This window comes from Antechinus flavipes, chromosome X (genome assembly GCF_016432865.1).
Source record: "Antechinus flavipes isolate AdamAnt ecotype Samford, QLD, Australia chromosome X, AdamAnt_v2, whole genome shotgun sequence".
Classification (NCBI taxonomy): domain Eukaryota; kingdom Metazoa; phylum Chordata; class Mammalia; order Dasyuromorphia; family Dasyuridae; genus Antechinus; species Antechinus flavipes.
Window position 1 is genome coordinate 6801788 of NC_067404.1, and position 20147 is coordinate 6821934.

The 20147-nt window shown below is 52.4% G+C and overlaps 1 protein-coding gene across 1 annotated transcript; it reads right to left on the reverse strand.

Moving 5' to 3' along the window:
• Positions 1-77: 77 nt before the first annotated feature.
• Positions 78-18773, reverse strand: LOC127542328 (dynamin-1-like protein). The gene is made up of 17 exons (XM_051967799.1): positions 18634-18773; positions 17698-17845; positions 17144-17190; positions 16821-16892; positions 16650-16736; positions 12789-12951; positions 12120-12240; positions 9148-9279; positions 8850-9056; positions 7420-7540; positions 6036-6191; positions 5622-5711; positions 4863-4961; positions 3724-3879; positions 991-1103; positions 317-476; positions 78-205 (listed from the first exon to the last, which is right to left on the reverse strand). The coding sequence occupies exons 1-17, from the start codon at positions 18733-18735 to the stop codon at positions 149-151; spliced, it is 2031 nt and encodes a 676-aa protein (XP_051823759.1). The 5' UTR covers positions 18736-18773; the 3' UTR covers positions 78-148.
• Between the last annotated feature and the right edge of the window lie 1374 nt (positions 18774-20147).

The following is a 20147-nucleotide window of genomic DNA, read 5'->3' on the forward strand; positions in this document are numbered from 1 at the left end:
TGTTAAACTGGATCATGAAGAAAATGTACAGAACGGACAGGTAGGAGAGAAACAGCCGAGTGTGGCGTGAGGTTGGCAAAACCCTCAGCTGGCAGCTCTACCCCCAAGGGTACGACAGACTGAGGGCAGCGGGCACGGGGCGTGCCATTCACCAGAGCTGAGTCTCTCGGATCTCTGAGATGTTCTGGTTGGCCTGCCGGAGGGCCTAAGAAAGAAAAGAAACCTGTGAGTGGCAGGAAGCATCGCTCGGCCCCAGGCACACCCTAAGGATGGGGCGGGGGTGGAAGAGGGCTCCCTGGGATCAGCAGCTCGGTACCTTGAGCATGGAAGCGGCCTCGTTGCGCTGTTGCGCCATGTTTTGGGACTCAGTCAGCAGCCCCTCCAGGAGCTGGGCCTTGTACAGCTGTCCCACCAGTTCACTCTGCAGGTGCTCTTTGACATAGTTCACCAGGAAGTGCATGACAGTTTTAGGGACACTGAGTCGGGAGACAGAGAGAGCAGGCGGGCATCAGCTAGGAACAGATCTTACAGGGTTTTTTTTGCCAGACACTCTAAAGAGGGGAGCAAAGGGCCCCCAGGAGACCTAGAAAGACTTCCCCTTCCTGGGGGAGTTCTGATGATTCAGGTAACCTGGGTTCCGGTCTTGGCTCTCTGTGGACAATTTGCCTTCTCTGAGCCTCAGTTTCCCATTTCATCAAAAGGACAAAAGATGGTCCTTCCCTTGATTTTCTCACAAGGATGTCATGAAGGGAAATGTAAATATACCCAAAACATGCTTTAGAGAATCAAGCAGTAGAGATCTATCGATGCCCGATTCCTTCCCACCATTAATCACGCCCAGATTGTTGGGTCAAGAGAGCAGCTGATGGGGAACCCTTATGTGCACACGGACATGCAGACGCACACAGGAACAGAGACACACACATATGCACGCACATCCACAGACACACAGCACACACGCACACACACATGTGGCACACTCCTCCCTACCTGTCCTGGATGTTCTTCCGGACGATAAGGAAGTAGGACTGGAGAAGTCTGCGGATTATCTCGCAGTCTCGCTGCTCTCTTTGACTCAGCTTTCTGCAAGCTGAAGGCAAGGGCTGGGGGGGACACAGGAGGAAAAGGGGGTGCCAATAAGAGGAAGCATGTCCTAAAGCACCATGAGGCCGGGGAATCTGTGCGCCAGGGTCCCGCAGGCGGCTCAAGGTGGCGAGGGTCTGGCGTAAGCCGCCCTCTCCTTGCGCTGAATCTCACTCGTCTGGGCCGGCTCTGGAGGAGCGGTGTCAGCGCCACACTCGGAACTACAAGAATCTCCCCTTCTTTGAGGGGGACAGTGAGAAGGTGCTCCCCTAGGACCACCTTTTTATGGGTGCACTTTCGGTTTCCAATTCCCTCCCTCTCTCCATCCCTCACCCACCCATCCAAAGGCCACCAGCCCCGGAGTTCAGGCTCCTCTGCTTCCAGCCCAGACCCCGGAACAGTCCCAGGGCTCTTCCTGGCCCCTCTTCTCCCCATTCACGCTAACATCAAAGCAATTTTTCTCTTGTTTAGGTGGGAGAGATCACCTTCACATCCCCACACCTTCCGCGCTGCCTACAAAGGATCCGTAGCGATGTCTCCTCCTGGCCTCATGGTCCTCAGCCGCCTTCCCGTCGCACCCCTGAGACCGCAGCTCCCCAACGTCTCAGCCCCCACCTTTCCCACCTTACCTCCGTGCTCCGCGTAGCCTATAGCAGCAGTTGCCACCGCACGCAAACGTTCTACGTCCATGTTCGTGAACGCGGAAATGCCTTAATCGATCACAATCTGGTTGTTACTCCCACCCCTCCCTCTGCTTGGCAAGCCCACGCCCGGTCCTTCAGCTTTACCGTGCTCTTCACTCCCTCCGACCCTCAGTTCGCTGCCCACTCATCGCCCCTGCAGGCTAAACTTGGCTCTCTTCCCCATCTTGACCTTTTGGTGAAGGAGTTCAAGTCGACACTCTCCTCTGGAGCCTCGGGCCCCTTTACCCGATCATTGCTCTTGCCCTGCCGAGCCTCGGCCCTGGCGCGCCCGCTTCCCTCAGCTCACGCCTTTGCTTCTACTCAAAGGGGCCGAACGAAGCCAGAGAGCCACACCACCAGCGGGCGGGGGCCATTCAAGTTTACCTTACGTGATAGCAACTGGGCCCTCCCCACAGCAAGGAGATGCTTTTCCATCTTCCCCAGGGGCTCCTTCACCCAGTCGCCCAAGCAGCCTTTGCTGCACAACTTTTCCCCCTTCCTCAAACCTCCGTGCCCTTCTCCCCTTGCTCTCCGCTTCTGGAACCCTTGCCTGATACGTCACCGAAACAACTGCCATCACCCCGACAGCCCCCTCTCCTCTCGCCCCTCAGACGCCATCAGAGATTATCTCCTCCGCTTTGTCCCACGGAAGCTGTGGCCCTTCTTGGCAAGGCAAACGTCTGTACATGCAGAGGTCACGCCATCCCCAGCCTTCCCGTCTTCTCCTACACACGGGTTCCTCTATCACCCGTCCCTCTCATTTGCCAGTCTCCCCCTGCCCACTGGCCACTTCCCTATTGCTACAGAAATGTCTCTTCCTGAAAATCCTTCCCTTGGTCCATCCCCACGGGCCATCGTCCTTGCACCTCTCCTCCCCCTTTCTGCCAAAGTCTGTGGAAGCCATCGACACTTGGTGTCTGCACTTGCTTTCCTCTCACTCTCAGTTCTACAGTCTGGCTTCTGACCTCGTCACTGCACTGAAACCGCTTCCTCCAAAGGTAACAATGTCCCAGTGAATGGCAGGGACCCAGTCAGGTCATTTTCGTACAGAAACAAGGGCCGCGTCCTATCGTCCGTAAGTCCTTTGGAAAGGTGGGCCCTGTAGTCGGGCAGATTCACGTCCGTCAGAGCCTGGGGGAGAGAGCTTGCGGGGGCCCGAGAAGCTCAGCACTGGCCGCTTTTGCTTTCTCTACCAACAAATCTCTCTCCCTGGCCTGGGTTAGGGATGTCTCGTTAAAACGTACAAGCAGCCTCTTGTACCGACCGAGCATGGGGTCTGTGCTGGGGAGGGCTAGATGGGGATTGCCTCCTGGGTCATTCAGTCAGCGTATTAGTAAGGCCGGTGCATTGCATGTGGGCTTTTGATCCCGGCAACGATGCTTCCCGGGATGCGGGCAGATGGCTCCCTGGGTCAATGTGAGCGATGAGTAAGAGACCCATGGAAGGGGATGAGCCAGGAAGCTGAACTGGCCCCCAGACCTCCAAGTCAGGAGTCCCATCCCCCAGTGGGGCTCCCCCTCCTGAAAGGAAGCAGGCACTTGGCGGGCAGCCCTCAAACAGTACATAGGCTCTGCAAGCCCAAGAGCAGAGGCTCTGCTTCTGGCTACCAGAGGCAACTGCAAGGAAAGCTGAGCAGAGTAAGGAGATCAGAGGCAAAGAGTAGGGACCAAATGTCAGGGGGCTGGAGTCTTTGGGGCCTAGACTTTAGCAACAGTTAGGAAGCAAAAGCCTCTGCTTGATCTGGGAGCTACTGTCTTGGGGTCCTGTGTGAGGCAGTCCAGCTTTACTGAGGAACAACTGCACAAATGGAAGCCAGTGACCTAGGTCTCAGCAGTCGCTTAGTTTAAGGCCCCGACTTATGCAGTCACGTGTGGTAGAAGTTACTTTCAAGCCCAGACAGAACTTTCCAGTCCCCAAAGCGAAGCCGCCATCCCCGCTGAAGACAAACGCCACTCACCACATCGAGGAAGTTGATGGCACGTATCCGGCTGGGGACAGGGGAGATACGTGACTGGGGCGGGGATCTGATGCTCTCCCTCTCCTTGGGAACAGGGTCATCCCCGACCCCGTCGCTCTTCCAGCGTCTAGCACCGTTTGCCTGGTAGGCGTCACTCTGGCCAGGATGAAGGGGAGGGAAAAGGACAGGATGTGGTGATATTCCCTATTCGTGCCCGTCCCCGGGAGGGGCAGCGTGTCGGAGTGAGGCGCGTGGAGAAACCTTACTTCCACAGCCTGGTGGAAGTTCTAAAACAGAGGGTGGGACGGGGACGTGAAAGATGCCCCCTCACGTCCCCGAAAGAAGGGAAACCTTGAGCTACCAACTCTCTCCTGCGGGGTCACAAACCAGCATTGTCTCTCATTGTGCAAGGCAGAATAACCCGTCAGAGAGGGAGAATGTGCTTCTGGGACCATTGGGCAGAAGGGATTTTAGAGGCTGCAAAAAGTGGCCTCCATTGTAGCCCAAGCAGAGGTTGGCACCCCCTTCAACCACTTTCACGTATCCACAGCGTTCCCATCATGCATTGTACCATCCCTCTTCCTTCCCTGACCCGTTCTTCAACCTGAGCAATGGCTCCGCTTTGAGTTTGTCTCTACATGAAAGCATGGGCACACCATAATTTACACGAAGGCCGAGCAGCTGGGTCTCAGAAGGGGGATGTCAGAAAAACCTCATATGCCCAGCAAAGGGGCGACCCAGGGAGGGAGCCGGGAGCTTCCTCAGCGTGTCCAAGTACGGGGATCCCGTGGCCAAGCCTCGACCAGACCGAGCTGAGCCAGTGCAGCGGGAAGACCTCCCCCTCCCGGTTGCCCTTTGGGCCCGGCCTCTCTTCAGAGGCTCCCAGGGTTTGAAGCCTGGGAGTGCCCTTCCTTAGAGGAGCACGGGGCTCAATTCCCCTCATCTGAGAGGAGGAAACAGGGCCAGAGGTCGCCGTTGAACTCAGATCCTCTGACTTCAACTTCAGCCCTCGGCCTGGCCCTCCACAAGGCCGCTCTGCATCGTCACTGGCACCCGTGTCACCGGGACGGCGGGAAGGGCGACTACCGGGGACTCAGTCCAGGGACCAGATGAGGGCTTGCCGGGCGACCCCCAAGTACCTTGTTGCCGCTGATGGACGAAGAGACAAAAGTCATGTCGGCCAAATCCGGGTGCTTGGTGTTGATGTAGGCTAACTCAATTGCCATGAGGTTGTGAACCTACAAGAGAAGGCAATGAGGTCGCAGGAGCTGTCCCGTCTCACTCGTTCCCCCCTCCCCTTTCTACTGGCTCGTTGGGTCGGGGGAACAGAGGCGGGAGCCACGTCGAGTGGCTGGGCCAGGGGCAGCCGCAGTCAAATCGGTGACGTCTGGGTTCCCCGACAACTCCTCCGTCATGCTCTCATCCCTTTCTCTCTGGACCGAACACGATCCCGTCCTCGTCCTGTTTGGCCTCCTCCCCCTAAGGACCCGCCCTCCTGCTGGGGGTCTGAGACCAGAGGCTTAGCCAGGAGGAGCACGGCCTCCTGGGTATTTGTTCACTCGACCATTTGCCGGGCACAGCCTATCCGCCAGGATCAGTGGGGCTCGCCCTGGAAATGATCCTGGGCAGAGGCTCGGCCGGCTTTTTGTCCCTTCAACCCCTAGCTAAAGAGCTACGCCAGCCTCTGCCCTGCCCTGTCCCTGCTTTCTCCCTTCCCCTTCCTTCCCCTGGGAAACCTTTAAATCGGCTGCTAGCTTTGCCGCCAACCACTCGTCCAGGGTATTAGCAGGTTGGGCAGACCGGAGGATTTTGGCTCAGCGTGTCCTCTGGACCCCGGGCCCAAGTGGGCGTCATTTTCCCCGAGGGCCGTTGTTTCCCAGAACCACCTCGGTTATTACCATTTCATTGGTTATGGGTAACCTCTTTCTCAGGAGCCCGGTCACGACCTCCACGATGGCCTCATGTAGCTTGGGAAAGCGCAGCAGCTCCTGAGAAGGGCCAAGCTCATCAGACTCAGGCTCTGGCAGCCAGGCTGCTTCCTCCCTCCCTCCCACCCCAGCCCGAGGCCCCACTCCCTTCTCCAAGCAGAGTCAGAGGACTGGCTCCTGCTCTGGACCCCTCCCCTTCTCTCTCCTCTGTCCCCTCACCCGGCCAGTTTCTTTAAATTTAATAATTCCTTTTCCTTTTCAAAGCACATGCGGAGGGTTCTCGACATTCCCCTCTGCAAAACCTTGTGTTCAGCTTATTCTCCCTTCCCTGCACGCCCTGCCTTAGACGGCAAATAATCCAGGACAGGGTCACCCTGGCCGCACCTTGGTATTATAAGTGGAACAGTGCTGGATGACCCTCTGAAGCTCCTCGTGCACCAGCTCCACGCAGCGAAGGCTGGGCTCCTCCAGCCTCTTAATCTGTCTCTTCACTAGCAGCTCAAAGGAGACCTCTGGGATGAAGAGCGCTGGCCGAGGGCCCTGGGTGGGGAAAGCAGCCCGGGAGGCTCAGCTTCAGGACCCCTGGGTCTGGAGGAAGCTGGGGAGCCCCAGCATGGCCCTGCCAACCTTGGAGCGGGAGCTCCCCAGGCTCATTCTCTGCCAGGGAGAGCAGTGAGTAACAAGATGGGAAGAGGGCGGGCAGGATACTGGGGCTTTAGCTTCTCCTTTTCAGCTTCTGATTCCAACATCCTAAAATGCTTCGGGGGCAGGTGGGGTTTGGGGAGGGGGTTCAGCACAACCAGACCAGGGTCACAGCTTGACTCCTGCCCTTCCCGGGCTCCCCCTCAGCTTGAAGGCCAAGGCTCCAGGCGAAGGGCTTTCAATGAGCACCACCTCTTGTCTCATGGGAAACGGTTCCTCCCACTCCCCTGAAACTTAACTTTCTAGCCAGCTGGTCCCCTTGCCCTCCCCTGCCCCCAACTAATGCTCTGCCAGGGTCCTAGCCTTCTATGAATGGGATCACTTCTATCAGGGTTGTTCTGCCTGCAACTCCAGAGTGAAGGCCACGGCCACAGACATGATGCAAAGACGACGACTTGAATGGGAACTTCTCTGGGTGAGCCGCGGCACAGACTCCCCGAGCCAGCCTGTCTTGGCTCGGTAGTGGAGCCCTCTTTCTGAGCTGCTTTGGAGCCGTGTTAGGGACCCAAGGCAGAAAGCAGCCTCATTCCTGCCTGGCGTCCTCGCCAACGGGGTCGCTTGTCCGTTCTCCCCGGGCCGAGCACAGTGCCTGCCCTGCTTGGAGCCGACCAGGGGTGGATGGTTCACGGCAGCTGATTCACAGCCCCAGAGGGGTCCTGATCCTCAGGCTGACATTCTCCTCCTGCCTGTTTCCACGAACTCCCCCCCTGCCCTCTCCCCCAAAGGCCCAAGGCCTGCTCCCCAGAAAAGCCTCTCAAAATAATTCAGTGCAAGCAGGCAAGGTTCTTCTCAGAGAAGAGGCCCCAGAGAGGGTCTGGCCAGAGTAAGACAGCTGCTGCCAATGGGCAGGAGGACTTGGGTTCTAAACCCTGCGCAGCCACCGACCAGCTGTGTAACCTCAGACAAACGTCTTCCCAGAACTGGGCCTCGGTTCCTTTGGCTGACCACAGCCTGCTGATCGAGGGATGTTTTCCCCAAAAGGTGAGACAGATCATCAGAAGCAACACCAAATCGGGGAGGGATGGGTGGGAATGGGGAGCGAGGCTGTGAAGGGGGGATCTGCTACCGTGGCATTTCGGATGGCGGTCAAGATGTCCAGGATGGTGAGTCCAGCCAGAGGATCGATGGATTCCAGAGTCCGGCAGAAGGTCTCGTGAAAGATGTAGCATATGCGAGCACCCCCACAGCTGGGGGGGATGAGAAGGGAAGCATCAGGGAGGCCCCGGGGCCCAGGGCCCTTCCCAACCCTCAGCCTCCCCTATCCCTTGCCTCAGGCCAAAGGCAGACACAGAAACCGAAAGAGCACTGGAGAAACAGATAAAAGCACAGACAAGGGATGGCTGGTCAAGATTCTGGGCCTTCTCCTACTTGGACAAACCACTCCCTGTGAAGTTTCTCCAGCAAGCTGTTTGCCTTGCCGGGGCCTTAGTTTCCCTATTTCCCAAAAACAAAGTGCCTCTGTCCTCTTTAAGGACCTTTTCCAGCTCTTCCCATTTCCCATCTTCCAGCTCTTCCCTTTTCCCATCTTCCAGCTCTTCCCATTTCCCGGGCTCCATGAAGCATCAGGAAGCAGCGAAGGGGTGCTGCAGTGGATACAGGGCTGGGCCTGGAGTCAGCAAGTCCCAAGTTCGAATCTGGCCTCAGACCCTTACTGGCTGAGGGACCCTGAGCGTGATTTCACCCACTTGGTCTTAATCCCCTGGAGAAGGAAATGTCCAACCCCTCGCTCATTTTGCCAAGAGGAGCCCCCGGACGGCACTGGTGTGCTGGGGGCCAGACAATCGCAGACAGCGCTCACAGCTGAACTACAAGCATCAAGTCACATCCACACAAGATGAGAGAGAGGCTCGTCCCTGAAGTTTCCCAAGCTTCCTTCCAGTTGGGCCCCCATGCTCCCACGTCACAGCTGCTAAGTTAGGCCTTGCTCTTCAGCGAACCTCACGTCTCCTCTCCTACACCTGGTAGCTGCCTGATCAGGTCTAGGCTCCTCCCTCCTCTCCCAATCAGAACCACAGCCCTTTGAGCTGGCCTGTCTTTTTGGTTTCTGTGTTTACTAAGGCTGTAGCACTGTGCCTGGCACCCAGGAAACCCTTAATAATCAAGTCCTTGGTGACCTATCAATTGCTAGTTGGGCTTTTTGGAGAATGACCCCCAGACTTTGGAGGGAAGAGTGGCCCAGCAGCCTTCTCAGACCAGAAGCACTGGGGGAGAGGGGTCTCACATCCCAAATTCAACCCTCCCAAAAACCCTCTCCCCCACCATGGAGTTTTTTGGGTTCAGTCATTTCCCATGGCCAACTTCATCATCCCTCTTGGGGTTTTCTGGGAAGTCTGGAGGTAAATCACAACCGCTTTTTGTTATCCAAAGCCGCTGCCCAACTTCCAAATAACTGGCCCAAGCTCTCTGGGCATCATCCTAGCAATTCCCGGTCCCAGTGGCCCTTCTCGATTTGTATCTTCTGCTCCCTCCCCCAAACCGAACCTTCCCGAAACTCACAGTTCTGAGGTCTCGATGTTCTTTGCTGTTCCTTCAATGGTGTTGCAGTATTCGGTGGCAAACTTGGTGATGATCTGCAGCAGAGTGGCGTTCTGGTCTTGAACAGGCTGCCCATAGCTTTGCAGCATTGACTGGTACTGGGCTGTCAGCACATTCACACGGGTCTTTAGTTCAGGCAGGCAGTCTCGGATGTGGTGCATGAAAAGCCTAAGGCACGGAGCACAAGGACCAAGCCCAAGTGACTCCTGGGAACTCTTCAGCTCTACCCCCGGCCTGCCCCAACCAGCCCTCACGGCACCTGTTGAGTGTCTTGGCAAGAAAGGGTGTTCCATTCTGGCTGGCCAGGGACGGGTATTTCTTCTGCAAGAAGACCTGCTCATCACACAGAACCTCACTGATGCTTTTGTGGGTGTGGAGATCATGTTGGTTCCTGTGAAAAAGATCAAGTTTCAGTCTCGGATCGTGCAGGTCAGTAATAGAGTATGGAAACAAGATTCTGAGGAATTGGAGGAAGTGTGGAAATAACAGCTTACTGTGTCTATACAACATTTGCGTCATTAAACAGATGCTTTTTCCTGGAGCTATTAATGAATTTGTAAAGGAATCCCATTTTACAACAAACTGGGAAAGCATTTTTACAGTCAAAGTTTCTGATAAAGGCCTCATCTCCAAAATATATAGAGAATTGACTCTAATTTATAAGAAACCAAGCCATTCTCCAATTGATAAATGGTCAAAGGATATGAACAATTTTCAGATGAAGAAATTGAAACTATTTTTAGTCATATGAAAAGATGCTCCAAGTCATTATTAATCAGAGAAATGCAAATGAAGACAACTCTGAGATACCACCACACACTTGTCAGATTGGCTAAGATGACAGGAAACGATGATGAATGTTGGAGGGGATGTGGGAAAACTGGGATACCGATACATTCTTGGTAGAATTATGAATGCATCCATCCATTCTGGAGAGCAATTTGGACCTATGCTCAAAAAGTTATCAAACTGTATATAATCTTTCATCCAACAGTGTTACTGCAGGGCTTATATCCCAAAGAGAGTCTTTAATGAGGGAAAGGGACCCACATGTGCAAAAATGTTTGTGGCAGCCCTGTTTGTAGTGGCTAGAAACTGGAAATTGAATGGATGCCCATCCACTGGAGAATGGTTGGGTAAATTGTGGTATATGAATGTTATGGAATAGTATTGTTCTGTAAGAAACAACCAGCAGGAGGATTCCAGAAAGGCCAGGAGAGACTTACAGGAGCTGATACTTAGTGAAGTGAGCAGAACCAGGAGATCATTACACACTTCCACAACAAGACTATATGAGGATCAATTCTGATGGACATGGCTCTCTTCAACAATGAGAGGATCCAAATCAGTTCCATTTGTTCAATAATAAATAGAAGCAACTACACCCAGCGAAAGAACTCTGGGAAATGAGTGTGAACCACTACATAGTATTTCCTGTCCCTCTGTTTTTTATCCACCTGCATTTTTGATTTCCTTCTCAGGTCAATGTTACATTATTTCAAAGTCCGATTCTCCTTGTGCAACAAAATAACTGTACATATATATATATATATAAAATTTCATTTATAGGGTCTATCTGCCATCTGGGGAAGGGGGTGAGGGGAAGGAGGGGAAAAATTGGAACAGAAGTTTTTGCAAGTGTCAATGCTCAAAAATTACCCATGCATATATCTTGTAAATAAAAAGCTATAATAATAAAAAAAGTCCTGTTTTATTGCCATCTTTTCTTGTCACATTATATTCATTTAGAGATATCACCTTCCCTACCAATGAGTCTTCTTTTGCAAAAGGAAAACCCAAGCTGTGGCATCAAACAAGTGCAACATTCTGTATAGACGGTCTCCCACACGGCCAAGAAAAGGAAGGAAGGCCGTTGCTTCATTTCTTCTCTGGGTCAATGTTGCTTCCCACAATTATCACACAGCTACTAATGGCCTTTCCTCCTCGTGTTGGAGTGATAAAAGCAAGGGAGGTAGTCTAGAAGGGCCCTTTTGGTCTGTTCTCGTAAACCTCCAAGGACAGGAGCTCACTTCCATGGGTAGGGAGATGGGCAAAGTGCCTGGAGACCCTGCATTATTCCTTAGCAAGTGAACAGGAGAACCGACAGTGGGAGGCAACAAGTCATGGTAGCCAAAAGGGAAGTAGCTAGACCAGCACAGAGACGGAAAGGAAAGGTGAACCGGGCCCAGCAAGAGGCCTAGGACTCTCCTGGAGGGAGGGTAAAGTTCATCTACTCACAGTCAAGAACCATGGGAAAGATGGCTCAGAATGACTAATAAGAGAAATGCAAGTTGGGCAGCTTTGGCCAACTGGCCAAGAGGACAAAAGGACAAAAGGTGAAGCTAGAGGCACTGTGGGAAAGCAGGCACGCTAACAGAGGGCTGGGGCAGCTGCACACTGGTTCGCCCTTTCTGGAAAGCCATCTGGAATTCTAGGGGGAAAGTTAATGAACTTTTCATGTGCTGTGACATCAATCCCCTGCGTGCGTAGGCGCCCGAGAGAGGTTATTCCAAAGTCACAAAGTTCTTCTAGCAACAAAAAACTGGAAAGGAAAATAGGTGTTCATAGATTGGGGAATGGCTGAACAAACGGTCGTGGCATAGGACGGCCTTTAGTAAATGATGGTGGAAGCGACTCCGAATTGGAGGAATCCAGAGACCTCTGGAAGCCTTATATGATGTGTGAAGCAAGCACAGGGAAAAGTGCCTATAATCCTAGAAAGGAAAGCGAGTCAAGCCAAAGGAGGAGCCGCTCTAATGACTGATCTGAGCCCCAGAGAAGAGAAGCCTCTGGCCCTTGGGAGAAGGGAACACCGAATGCCGGGCTCTGGCTCAGTGTGGGGTGCTTTTTGATGAGCTCTTTCTCCTGTCAAGGAAGGGTTCACCTGGGACTGGAAAATGAGCATGATGTACAAGTCAAAGCCAATGGTAAAATGTTTCTAAAGAGAGAAACCGTGCGCCTCCTCCCAGTCCAGCCTCTGTCACTTTACGGGTTTTGCTTCTGCTTCTCACTGAGGAGATTACTCCCCCTGCTTTGGACTTTGGAGAAGAAGGGAACTCACCTCATTGGTGAACTCGCCAACACAATGTCCCCAAAGCCTCAGAAGCTTATCTGTGTGTGTCAGTGGTTTCCGTCTCACTCGGTCCCCTTCTCCCGGCTCCGGTCTCCCCTCAGCCACCTCACTGCTGCCGGACGCCTCTCAAGGGGGACGACTGAGAGGGCTCTACTCACCGATTCACCACCCCAATAATGCCCAGCTTCACGGGGACGACTCGGCCCGTCAGCACATCCATCGCGTCTGTCCCAGCATCCATGAGGTCCAGCTTAGTGATCACTGCCAAGGTTCTGCGTCCTAAGAAGTGGGAAGAGCTGAGATCGGCTTCAGACCAATAGCCCAAGGTCCAGAGAAAAGGTAGGGATATTGGGTGGCTTTTAGGGGGCCCTCCGTCCCATGCATGAGCTGGCTGGGGAGAACTGGACGGCCTCGGAACCGCAAAGTGGCCCTCACGTTAGCTGCTCCCTCTCAGGCTAGGCCACACGGTCAAGGGCTATATTAGGCAAGCAGAGTTCTTGGCCCCAAAGACAGGAGTCAACAGCCCTACAGGGGGGAAAAGCAGTGGCTCCTCCCCTGGCGTCCTTTCCTAATTAGGATACTGATGCCGGGAAAGGAAAATTGCCAGCTCAGGGTGAGGCCTTCCATCACAAAGCTGAAAGAAGGCCTAAGTAGCCCACCCAGGTCTCACACCACGTTCTCTAAGGGAAATAAACCCAAACACCTTCATCATGGCCATGCAGTTACTGGCCCAGCCAGGCGGCCTCCCTCCCAGCACTGCCGGCCTCCCTCCCAGCACTGCCAGCCTCCCTCCCACCACTACCCAAACCCTCCCAGCATCCCCGTACCATCAGGATCCACCTCCCGGGCAAGTTTCAAGGATTCTGAAGTGGACATGTCTGTGTTGGCAGCAGTGACAGCCAGGATGAGGCAGCTGGGGTTAATGATGTAGGACAGGTTCAGGTCTCTGACCAGCATCTCGATGTCGGGGGGTTGGTCCCCCACGGGAACCTGGCAGCAGGAGACAAAGCTCAGAAAAAAGCCCCGGCTGCTCTCGCAACCCCCCCCAGGCCCCCCGGGATAGCCATGACCACCCAAAGGGGATGGGCAAGGGCAAGGGCAGCTGGGAAAGACCAGAGGTCGTACCTAAGCCCAGACTCAGACAGAACAATCTTCCCATTCTGGAGCTTTCTCAGGGGGATGGGGGAGGGAAAGACAAAGGAATTAAACAATGTTGAATGCCCGGCAGGGAAGGCATTGTTAAGGCTACTCTAAGAAGGAAGGGGAGGAGAAAAAGACTATCATGGCTTCTGTCATCTCTGCCCCAGTCAATCAGTCAATAAACATGGGAGGGCCAGCTAGGTGGTCCAGTGGACTCAGGAGAGCTTGAGTTCCAGTCTGGCCTCAGATACTTGACCTGTACTAGCTGTGTCACCTTGGCCAAGTCATTTAACCCCAATGGCCTTACCATGGGAATGAAGGAAGGAAGGAAGCAAGCAAGGAAGGAAGGAACTTTTCTTAAGTGCCTACTATGTGCCAAGTACTATACTAAGCTAGGAATACAAAAAGAGGCAAGAGACAGGGTCTTCAAGGACTCAGAGTGTCATGGGAAAGACAACATGCAAACAAACAGACATTAAACACTGCGTGCAGGAGCCACAGGTTTTCCACAAAGGAAAACCACCGGAATGAAGAGGAGATGCGGAAGACTTCCTAAATTCAACCCAGCCCAGATTAGAAGGGAAGCACAAGCTGGGAAACCATCTTACAGCCGGCATTTCTGATAAAGGCCTCATTGCTCAAATACAGAGAGAACCGAGTTGAATTTACTCAGATCCAAGCCATTCCCCAATTGATAAATGATCAAAGGCTATGAGTAGACAACATTCACGTAAAGAAATTTAAGCCATTTCTAGTCATATGAAAAAATGCTCTAAATCACTAGTGAATAGAGAAAGGCAAATTAAGACAACCCTGAGGTACCACTTCACACCTCTCAGATTGGCTAACATGACAGGAAATGGTAATGATGAATGTGGGAGGGGATGCGGGAGAACTGGGACATGATGCATTGTTGGTGGAGTTGGGAACTGATCCAGTCTGAAAGGCAGGAGAGATGGGAGTTTGAGTCATTAGCAGAAAGAGGGTCAATAACCTATGGGAACTGATAAGATCCCTAAGTAAAATAGGACAGACAAGAGTAAGGCCTTAATTAATGCTTCATTTGCACCCTGTTTTTTTGCTTTGCCACTTGACAGTACTGTGATGCTGCCCATCTTCCCTTTGGCCTCTCGCCTTCGTTTCTACATGCTTCTCCTTTTACCTCTGATGCTGTTGCTTCCCTGAGTGGCTTCTCTCACCTCAACACTGGTGGGTTGTGACCTGCGTCTTGTGTTCCCATAGTCCCCCTTGGGGAGGTCATTTAATTCCCACAATTTCAAGGACAACCTCTTTGCATATGGCATTCAAAGCTCTATATAGTTTTAACTTTTCATTAGGATTCATCTCACTACCCGAATGTTGCTGAACACCCAAACTTAAAATGTTCAAAACAGAACTAACCTTCCAAAACTTGTCTGCCATCTTCCCGTCCCACTTTCTGTTCACGGTCCCACCCAAACCCATCAACTCAGAATCCTTTATGAGTTTTCTTTCTCCTTTATTCCATACACACAGTCAACTACCAGGCTCTGGCAACTTTGCTTCAGCAGTCTCTCCACTGTGTGTGGGGAAAGGTGAAGAGCTTACAGATCAAGCACATAGGTTCAGAGACTGTTAGCTAAATTAGTTGAAGCCTTAAAAGTCACAGTTTTGGCTTCTCTGGAAGCATGTGATTTTAGATAAGGCCTGGACTACATTCCATTGTCCAAAGAAGAAAGCTATACATCTACTGCATTCCACTGATCAAATAGGGGAATAAAGCTTATGTGACCAATCACACCATAGCGAGGGTGAGCTTTTTGGGGTTCTCTGTCGGAAATGTATAAATACTGTGAACATTTTCAAGGGAGTGGCTCTCTGTCCTGCTGTGGGCTTCGGCCCGCCATCAGGATGGGGTCCGCTTCTCGAGATTCTAATAAATAATTCTGCTTTCTATGAGTGATCTCTGTACTAGTCACTTTGGGTAGCTCTATTTTGGCCCAAACTGCTACCACACCACCAAGGTTGGCCTTCTTCAGGCCACCATCCCTTCTGGCCTAGACTATTAGAACTGTTGGTTCTAACTCCCTTTAAATACCCCCTGCTGCAATCTAGCCTTCCTTTCATTTCCCAATTTCCCAAGAACAACATTGATCATAGAATCATGGACTGAGATGTAGAAGAGACCTTAGCCTCCAGCCCAGAAAAATCTTCAGTGGCTCCCCATTTTTTACTGAATAAGAATTCAGTAATTCAGTATTCACATAAGAATTCAGTAATTATCAATCCCTCCACAATCTTGCTCCAACCTACTCTTCTATCTTTGTTCTCATATACCCCTTAAGCCATTCTTGCCCAAGTGGAATGGATTCTTTGGTGGACTTTATAGACCAAGGATGGGAAACTTCATAGAAGGCCCACAAAATCATTTGCATAATCATCTGCTCGGCAATGATGAGTGGAAAGGTAGCTACAACAATTCCCCCACTGCTTTAGTTGTATCTTGATAATTTTGTATGGCCCTCAAATGAAAGATCAAATGAGATCCCAAAACGGGCTCAGAAGAATTTCCAAATGGCCTTTGGGAGAAAAAAGGGTTCTCCACCCCGATGTAGATATATGTAGATATATCAAAATATACAGATTGCAATTTCCATTTATAAGTGTTGTGCATTTTCAGAGAGCTGCCTGGTCAACATTTTACTAGAACTCTTCTGGTCTCAGCTCACCTTTGGGTCTACATTAGTGTTCTTGCCCTCCTCACGAGGTTCAGTTTGGGCGACATCCCTCTTCTCCTTCATACAGGTTTGACTCTCCCTTTCAGCTGAGTAATTTGTGTGCATGTGTTTTCTCTCCATGTTGGAGTCTTAAGGCCCTTGAGAACATCTCTGCTCATGTTGTGTGTCAACCAAAAAAGCGAACGCCTATTTAATTTTCTATGAAATAGTTCCTTGCACTAGTAGACAGGCAAATCTGTGTTCAGTGATCCTTTTTTCTAAATGATCTATCCTGAGCAGGAAGCAGAAGGGCCCTTGGATCTGATAGCCTGTACAGGTGACTATACCAAATTTCTGTGCTTTCTCCTTTGTCTGCCTGAGTCCCCCTCCCATTGCTGTCACTTGCTTCTGTGGCCTGGCCCTTCTGCCAATTAGCTCTTTCTAATCTAATGACATTTGCAGGATTGACCTGGCTCCGATTCGGGACCCAAAATGGACCCTCCTCTGAGTAAAGCTGGAGTGACAATGGATGCGCTGAAACCTCTCTGGGGGTGCTCAGAGTCCGGTTTTTTCCCAAACACAGTTGAAATCTCAGAAGGAAGCAAGGAGCTGAGATCTCACAAGACTCACAAATGGAAGATTTAATGCTTCCTCCCTCCTTGCCCCTCCCTGTTCAACTGATCCATTCCTCTGAGCATCTTCCAGTGTACTGGGCACAGAGCCTTGTGTCTAATCCTTCATGACTGGCAAAGGAACGACAAAGTCCATGAACTCTCATGAAAGGGTTGAACAAGAGAGGAGAAATGGAGATGTAGCCCACCCTTCAGTGTAGGATTCAGGGAGAGAACATACCTTGGTCAATCCAGGCAAGTCAACCAGAGTCAAATTGAGGACTTTAGAGGAATAGATCTTCATGTACATTGGGGCAAGACTGATGGCCTGCGGGAGGAGAGTCAAGGTCAGGTCCACTGCACTTGGACAGGGTAGGAGCAAACCAGGGACGGCTGTGCCTCCTGTGCTCACCTTATTAGTCCCGGTGATCCGCTCTGTCTCATTAGAAATTTCCTTTGGGATTTCGTGAAAATCTGTAAATATCTGGAGAGGAAAAAGAATTATCCATTCCTAAAGGTTTTCAGTTAAAGTCACTCAGCAAGGATCATGGCCTCCGCCCTCTACCCCCCCCCCCCTCCCAGCAATCACTGCCCGAACAGCATCACTCCTGGAAGTCCACATAGCCAGACGGGTTATGGATGAGCCAGGAAACGGTGATGTGCAAAGGGAGAAGAGGAAGATTGCCAGCAATGATCCAGTCTGGCAAATGGGCTGAGCTGGAGGGGTTGGGATACCTTATGTTTGATGTGCAGGAAAGTGGCCCATTCCTCTGCTTGGATATCTGTGGGGACAGGAGGAAAGGGGAGGGTCACCAGCTCCCTTGCCATTACCAATCACCTCATAAGGGGAGGAGAAGGGGATGAAGGGCCATTTGCCCAGGGCGGAGCCATTTCTATATCCCCGTCCAAGACACAGCATCACTGTGGCATTCATAGTAAAAAAACCACTATATGGCCGCCACCTCTGACTGCCTAAGGCACACGTGGAGGCCCCTATTGCTGGGGGAAGAGCAGAAAGGATGCTGCATCGGGAATCCCAGACCTGTGTTCAAATCCCTGCTCTGCAGCATCCTCTTTGTACTGGGGGAAGCCACTTACGAAGCCTGGAGCTCATCTGTAAAATGAGTACGGGGTCTTCCAGCTGTAAAGCTTGGAGCCTGCAGGGCTTGGGTGCAGGTCTCCTTCAGGAGGGACATCCTGGCTGGGTCAAGTCTCCAAGCCAGCAGGTGGCTGTGGCCCAGCTCTGCCCTTCTCTCCTACCCGCCCCCTGCCCCTTTCCCCATCCTCACATGTCTCCGGGGATGTTGCCTGCCGCTCCTCCAGGGAGGCTACGTGCACCAGCTGAAGGATCAGGGGCCTGCGAGTCATGATTCCAGAACCCTTTGGAAGGAAGTCCCGGCCCACAATGCTTTCCAGAAGCGAGCTCTTTCCACTGCTCTGTAATCACAACAGGCCCGAAGGGGTGGCTCAGGGGCTTCTGGGAAGTAGCCTCCCGCGGCTCCCTTCCCCTCTGAGCCTAGCCCAACCCATCACCCCTGACTCCCCAATCTCAAGTTAAATACAGGGCTGCAGTAGGGTACAGTGGGAGGAGTACGGGACTGCATTCGGGAGGTCAGGGTTCTCCCTCTGCCACTCTGGAGAACTTTCTCTGGGCCTCACTTTTCTCCCGTGGAAAGGAAGGTTGGTTCGGCCGGCCTGGCAGAGAAATGCCCCTCCCCTGGCTGAGGCCCCCCTGGGGGAGGCGCACTTTCCCCTACGGCCACCCTCAGAGTTCCCGGATTCCTTTGGTTATGGCGGCCTCCCTGCGCATGCCCAGTAAGAGCTCCATCCCATATCCGTGGCTGAGGCCCACCTGATGGTGGCGCACTTTCCCCTACTGCCACCCTCAGAGTTCCCGGATTCCTTTGGTTATGGCGGCCTCCCTGCGCATGCCCAGTAAGAGCTCCATCCCATCCCACCTGATGGTGGCGCACTTTCCCCTACAGCCCGTTCTCACGCCCTTATGGCGGCCACCTCTCTTGGGAATAGGGAGGGCCCCTGAGAGAAATCTAAGCTAGGTGGGAGGGGCCAATTTGAAGGCACCCCGCCATGCAATGGAGGAAAGGAGAGGGAGAGATGAAGCTCCTACTGTGTGGGGGAGAGGAAAAACTAGGCCTGAGGGGGTGGGGAGGGAGGACCTAGGCCCACGGCCCCTCCAGCCTCTCCCCAGGGAGAGCAAGCAGTACCTGAGAGCCAAAGATCACAATCTGTGGGAGCTGGATGATCTCCCTGCCCACCACACTGAAGACCTCTTGTAGCTTGGTAATGACAGGGATTAGGGGCTCCATGGCGGTGGCCTAGAGGCGGGAAGCTGGGGGGCCTCCGATCTCCTCAGCAAATTTCTGAGGAGAAAAATATCAATTGAGCGAGATCCGAAGGGATCACATCGCCTCCCATGCGAGCAGAGGCAAGGCCGGGGGTGCTGTTGGCATAGTACCCCCCACCGCTGCCCCCAGCCCAGCCCAGCACCTACCGCCCTAAGCTCCGGGAAGTGCCCTCACAGACTCACGCGGTGCCGGCCAGCCCCTCTACTTATACATCCTCGACCCTATAAGGGTCTCTATCATTGGTGGAACTCCGCTTGTCCTTCCACAACCCTGTATGGGTCTCTGTCATTGGTGGAGCTTCCCCTAGCCACACCCCCTGCAGTCCCTTTTGAAGGCCAGCGGGGGCGCTCTAGAGCAGGACTTCTTGCGTTTTTTTCCACACACGAGATTTTTAGCAACCCCATAGATACATAGATGTAGAAAAAGGCATTGAAATCAAACATCTCTTGATGCTGGATCACAAAGAAATCTATTTTGAAACCGTTCTTCGGTGGGGGACATACGTATAAAACTATTAAAGATGAAGGCAGATGTGCTTGCGAGGGAGAAGGACGTGAGAGGTTAAGGAAGGTTAGGATTCACAGAACAATTAAGTGATCCGTAGGAGCCTTGAGCCAACGAGAAATTGGGGGCTAGGAAGGCCCAGGTGCAGTCAGCACATCAGAAAGGGTCCTGTGGTTTTGAGAAAAACACAAAGTTAAGATAATAGCCCCTCCAGCCCAAACTAGTTGGGTCAGCGACCGGAATTGCTCAAACCACCGCTGTCCCTGCTTAATCGGCTAATGGAATATTAAACAACACACCCCAGAGGAGGAGTTTTCTGCCATTTTTGAACATGGGATGTATGGGGGGGGGGCATGTTTTATACATATTAAGTGGGAGCACGTACTGGGCATATCAGAAAGACTGTAACTCGATAAAAAGGACCCATCCGTTTTCTGAAGAGAGGAGCTGTGTCACAGCAGCAAGTATAGAGGTTCCCCCATTTCTGTACTCAGTGCTCCCTCTTCCCCAGGAAAAGTGTGCCTTTCCTCTGGCCAGAAATGCTAAGGTAGTTCCTTAAGATCCTTCTTTAGTCAGTTTTCCTTGAGATCTGATTCTCAGCATCAAGAGTTATTTCTAACACCATAAAGAGGTAGGCTCTTCTTCACAGGCTTTTAAAATCTTTTTCTTATTACTTTTCCAAGTTTGAGTTTCTAATTCTCAACTTCCTGGTACCCCATCCCACAGCCACTGGGAGGCCTGCAATGTGATCCCATTATTTATATGGAGAGAGACAGATATAACTATACAGAGGATACAAAACTCATTTCCTCATCGGGGATGTGTGTGTGTGGTGGGGGGGAAACAGGGAAAATAAAAGGGAAAAAATC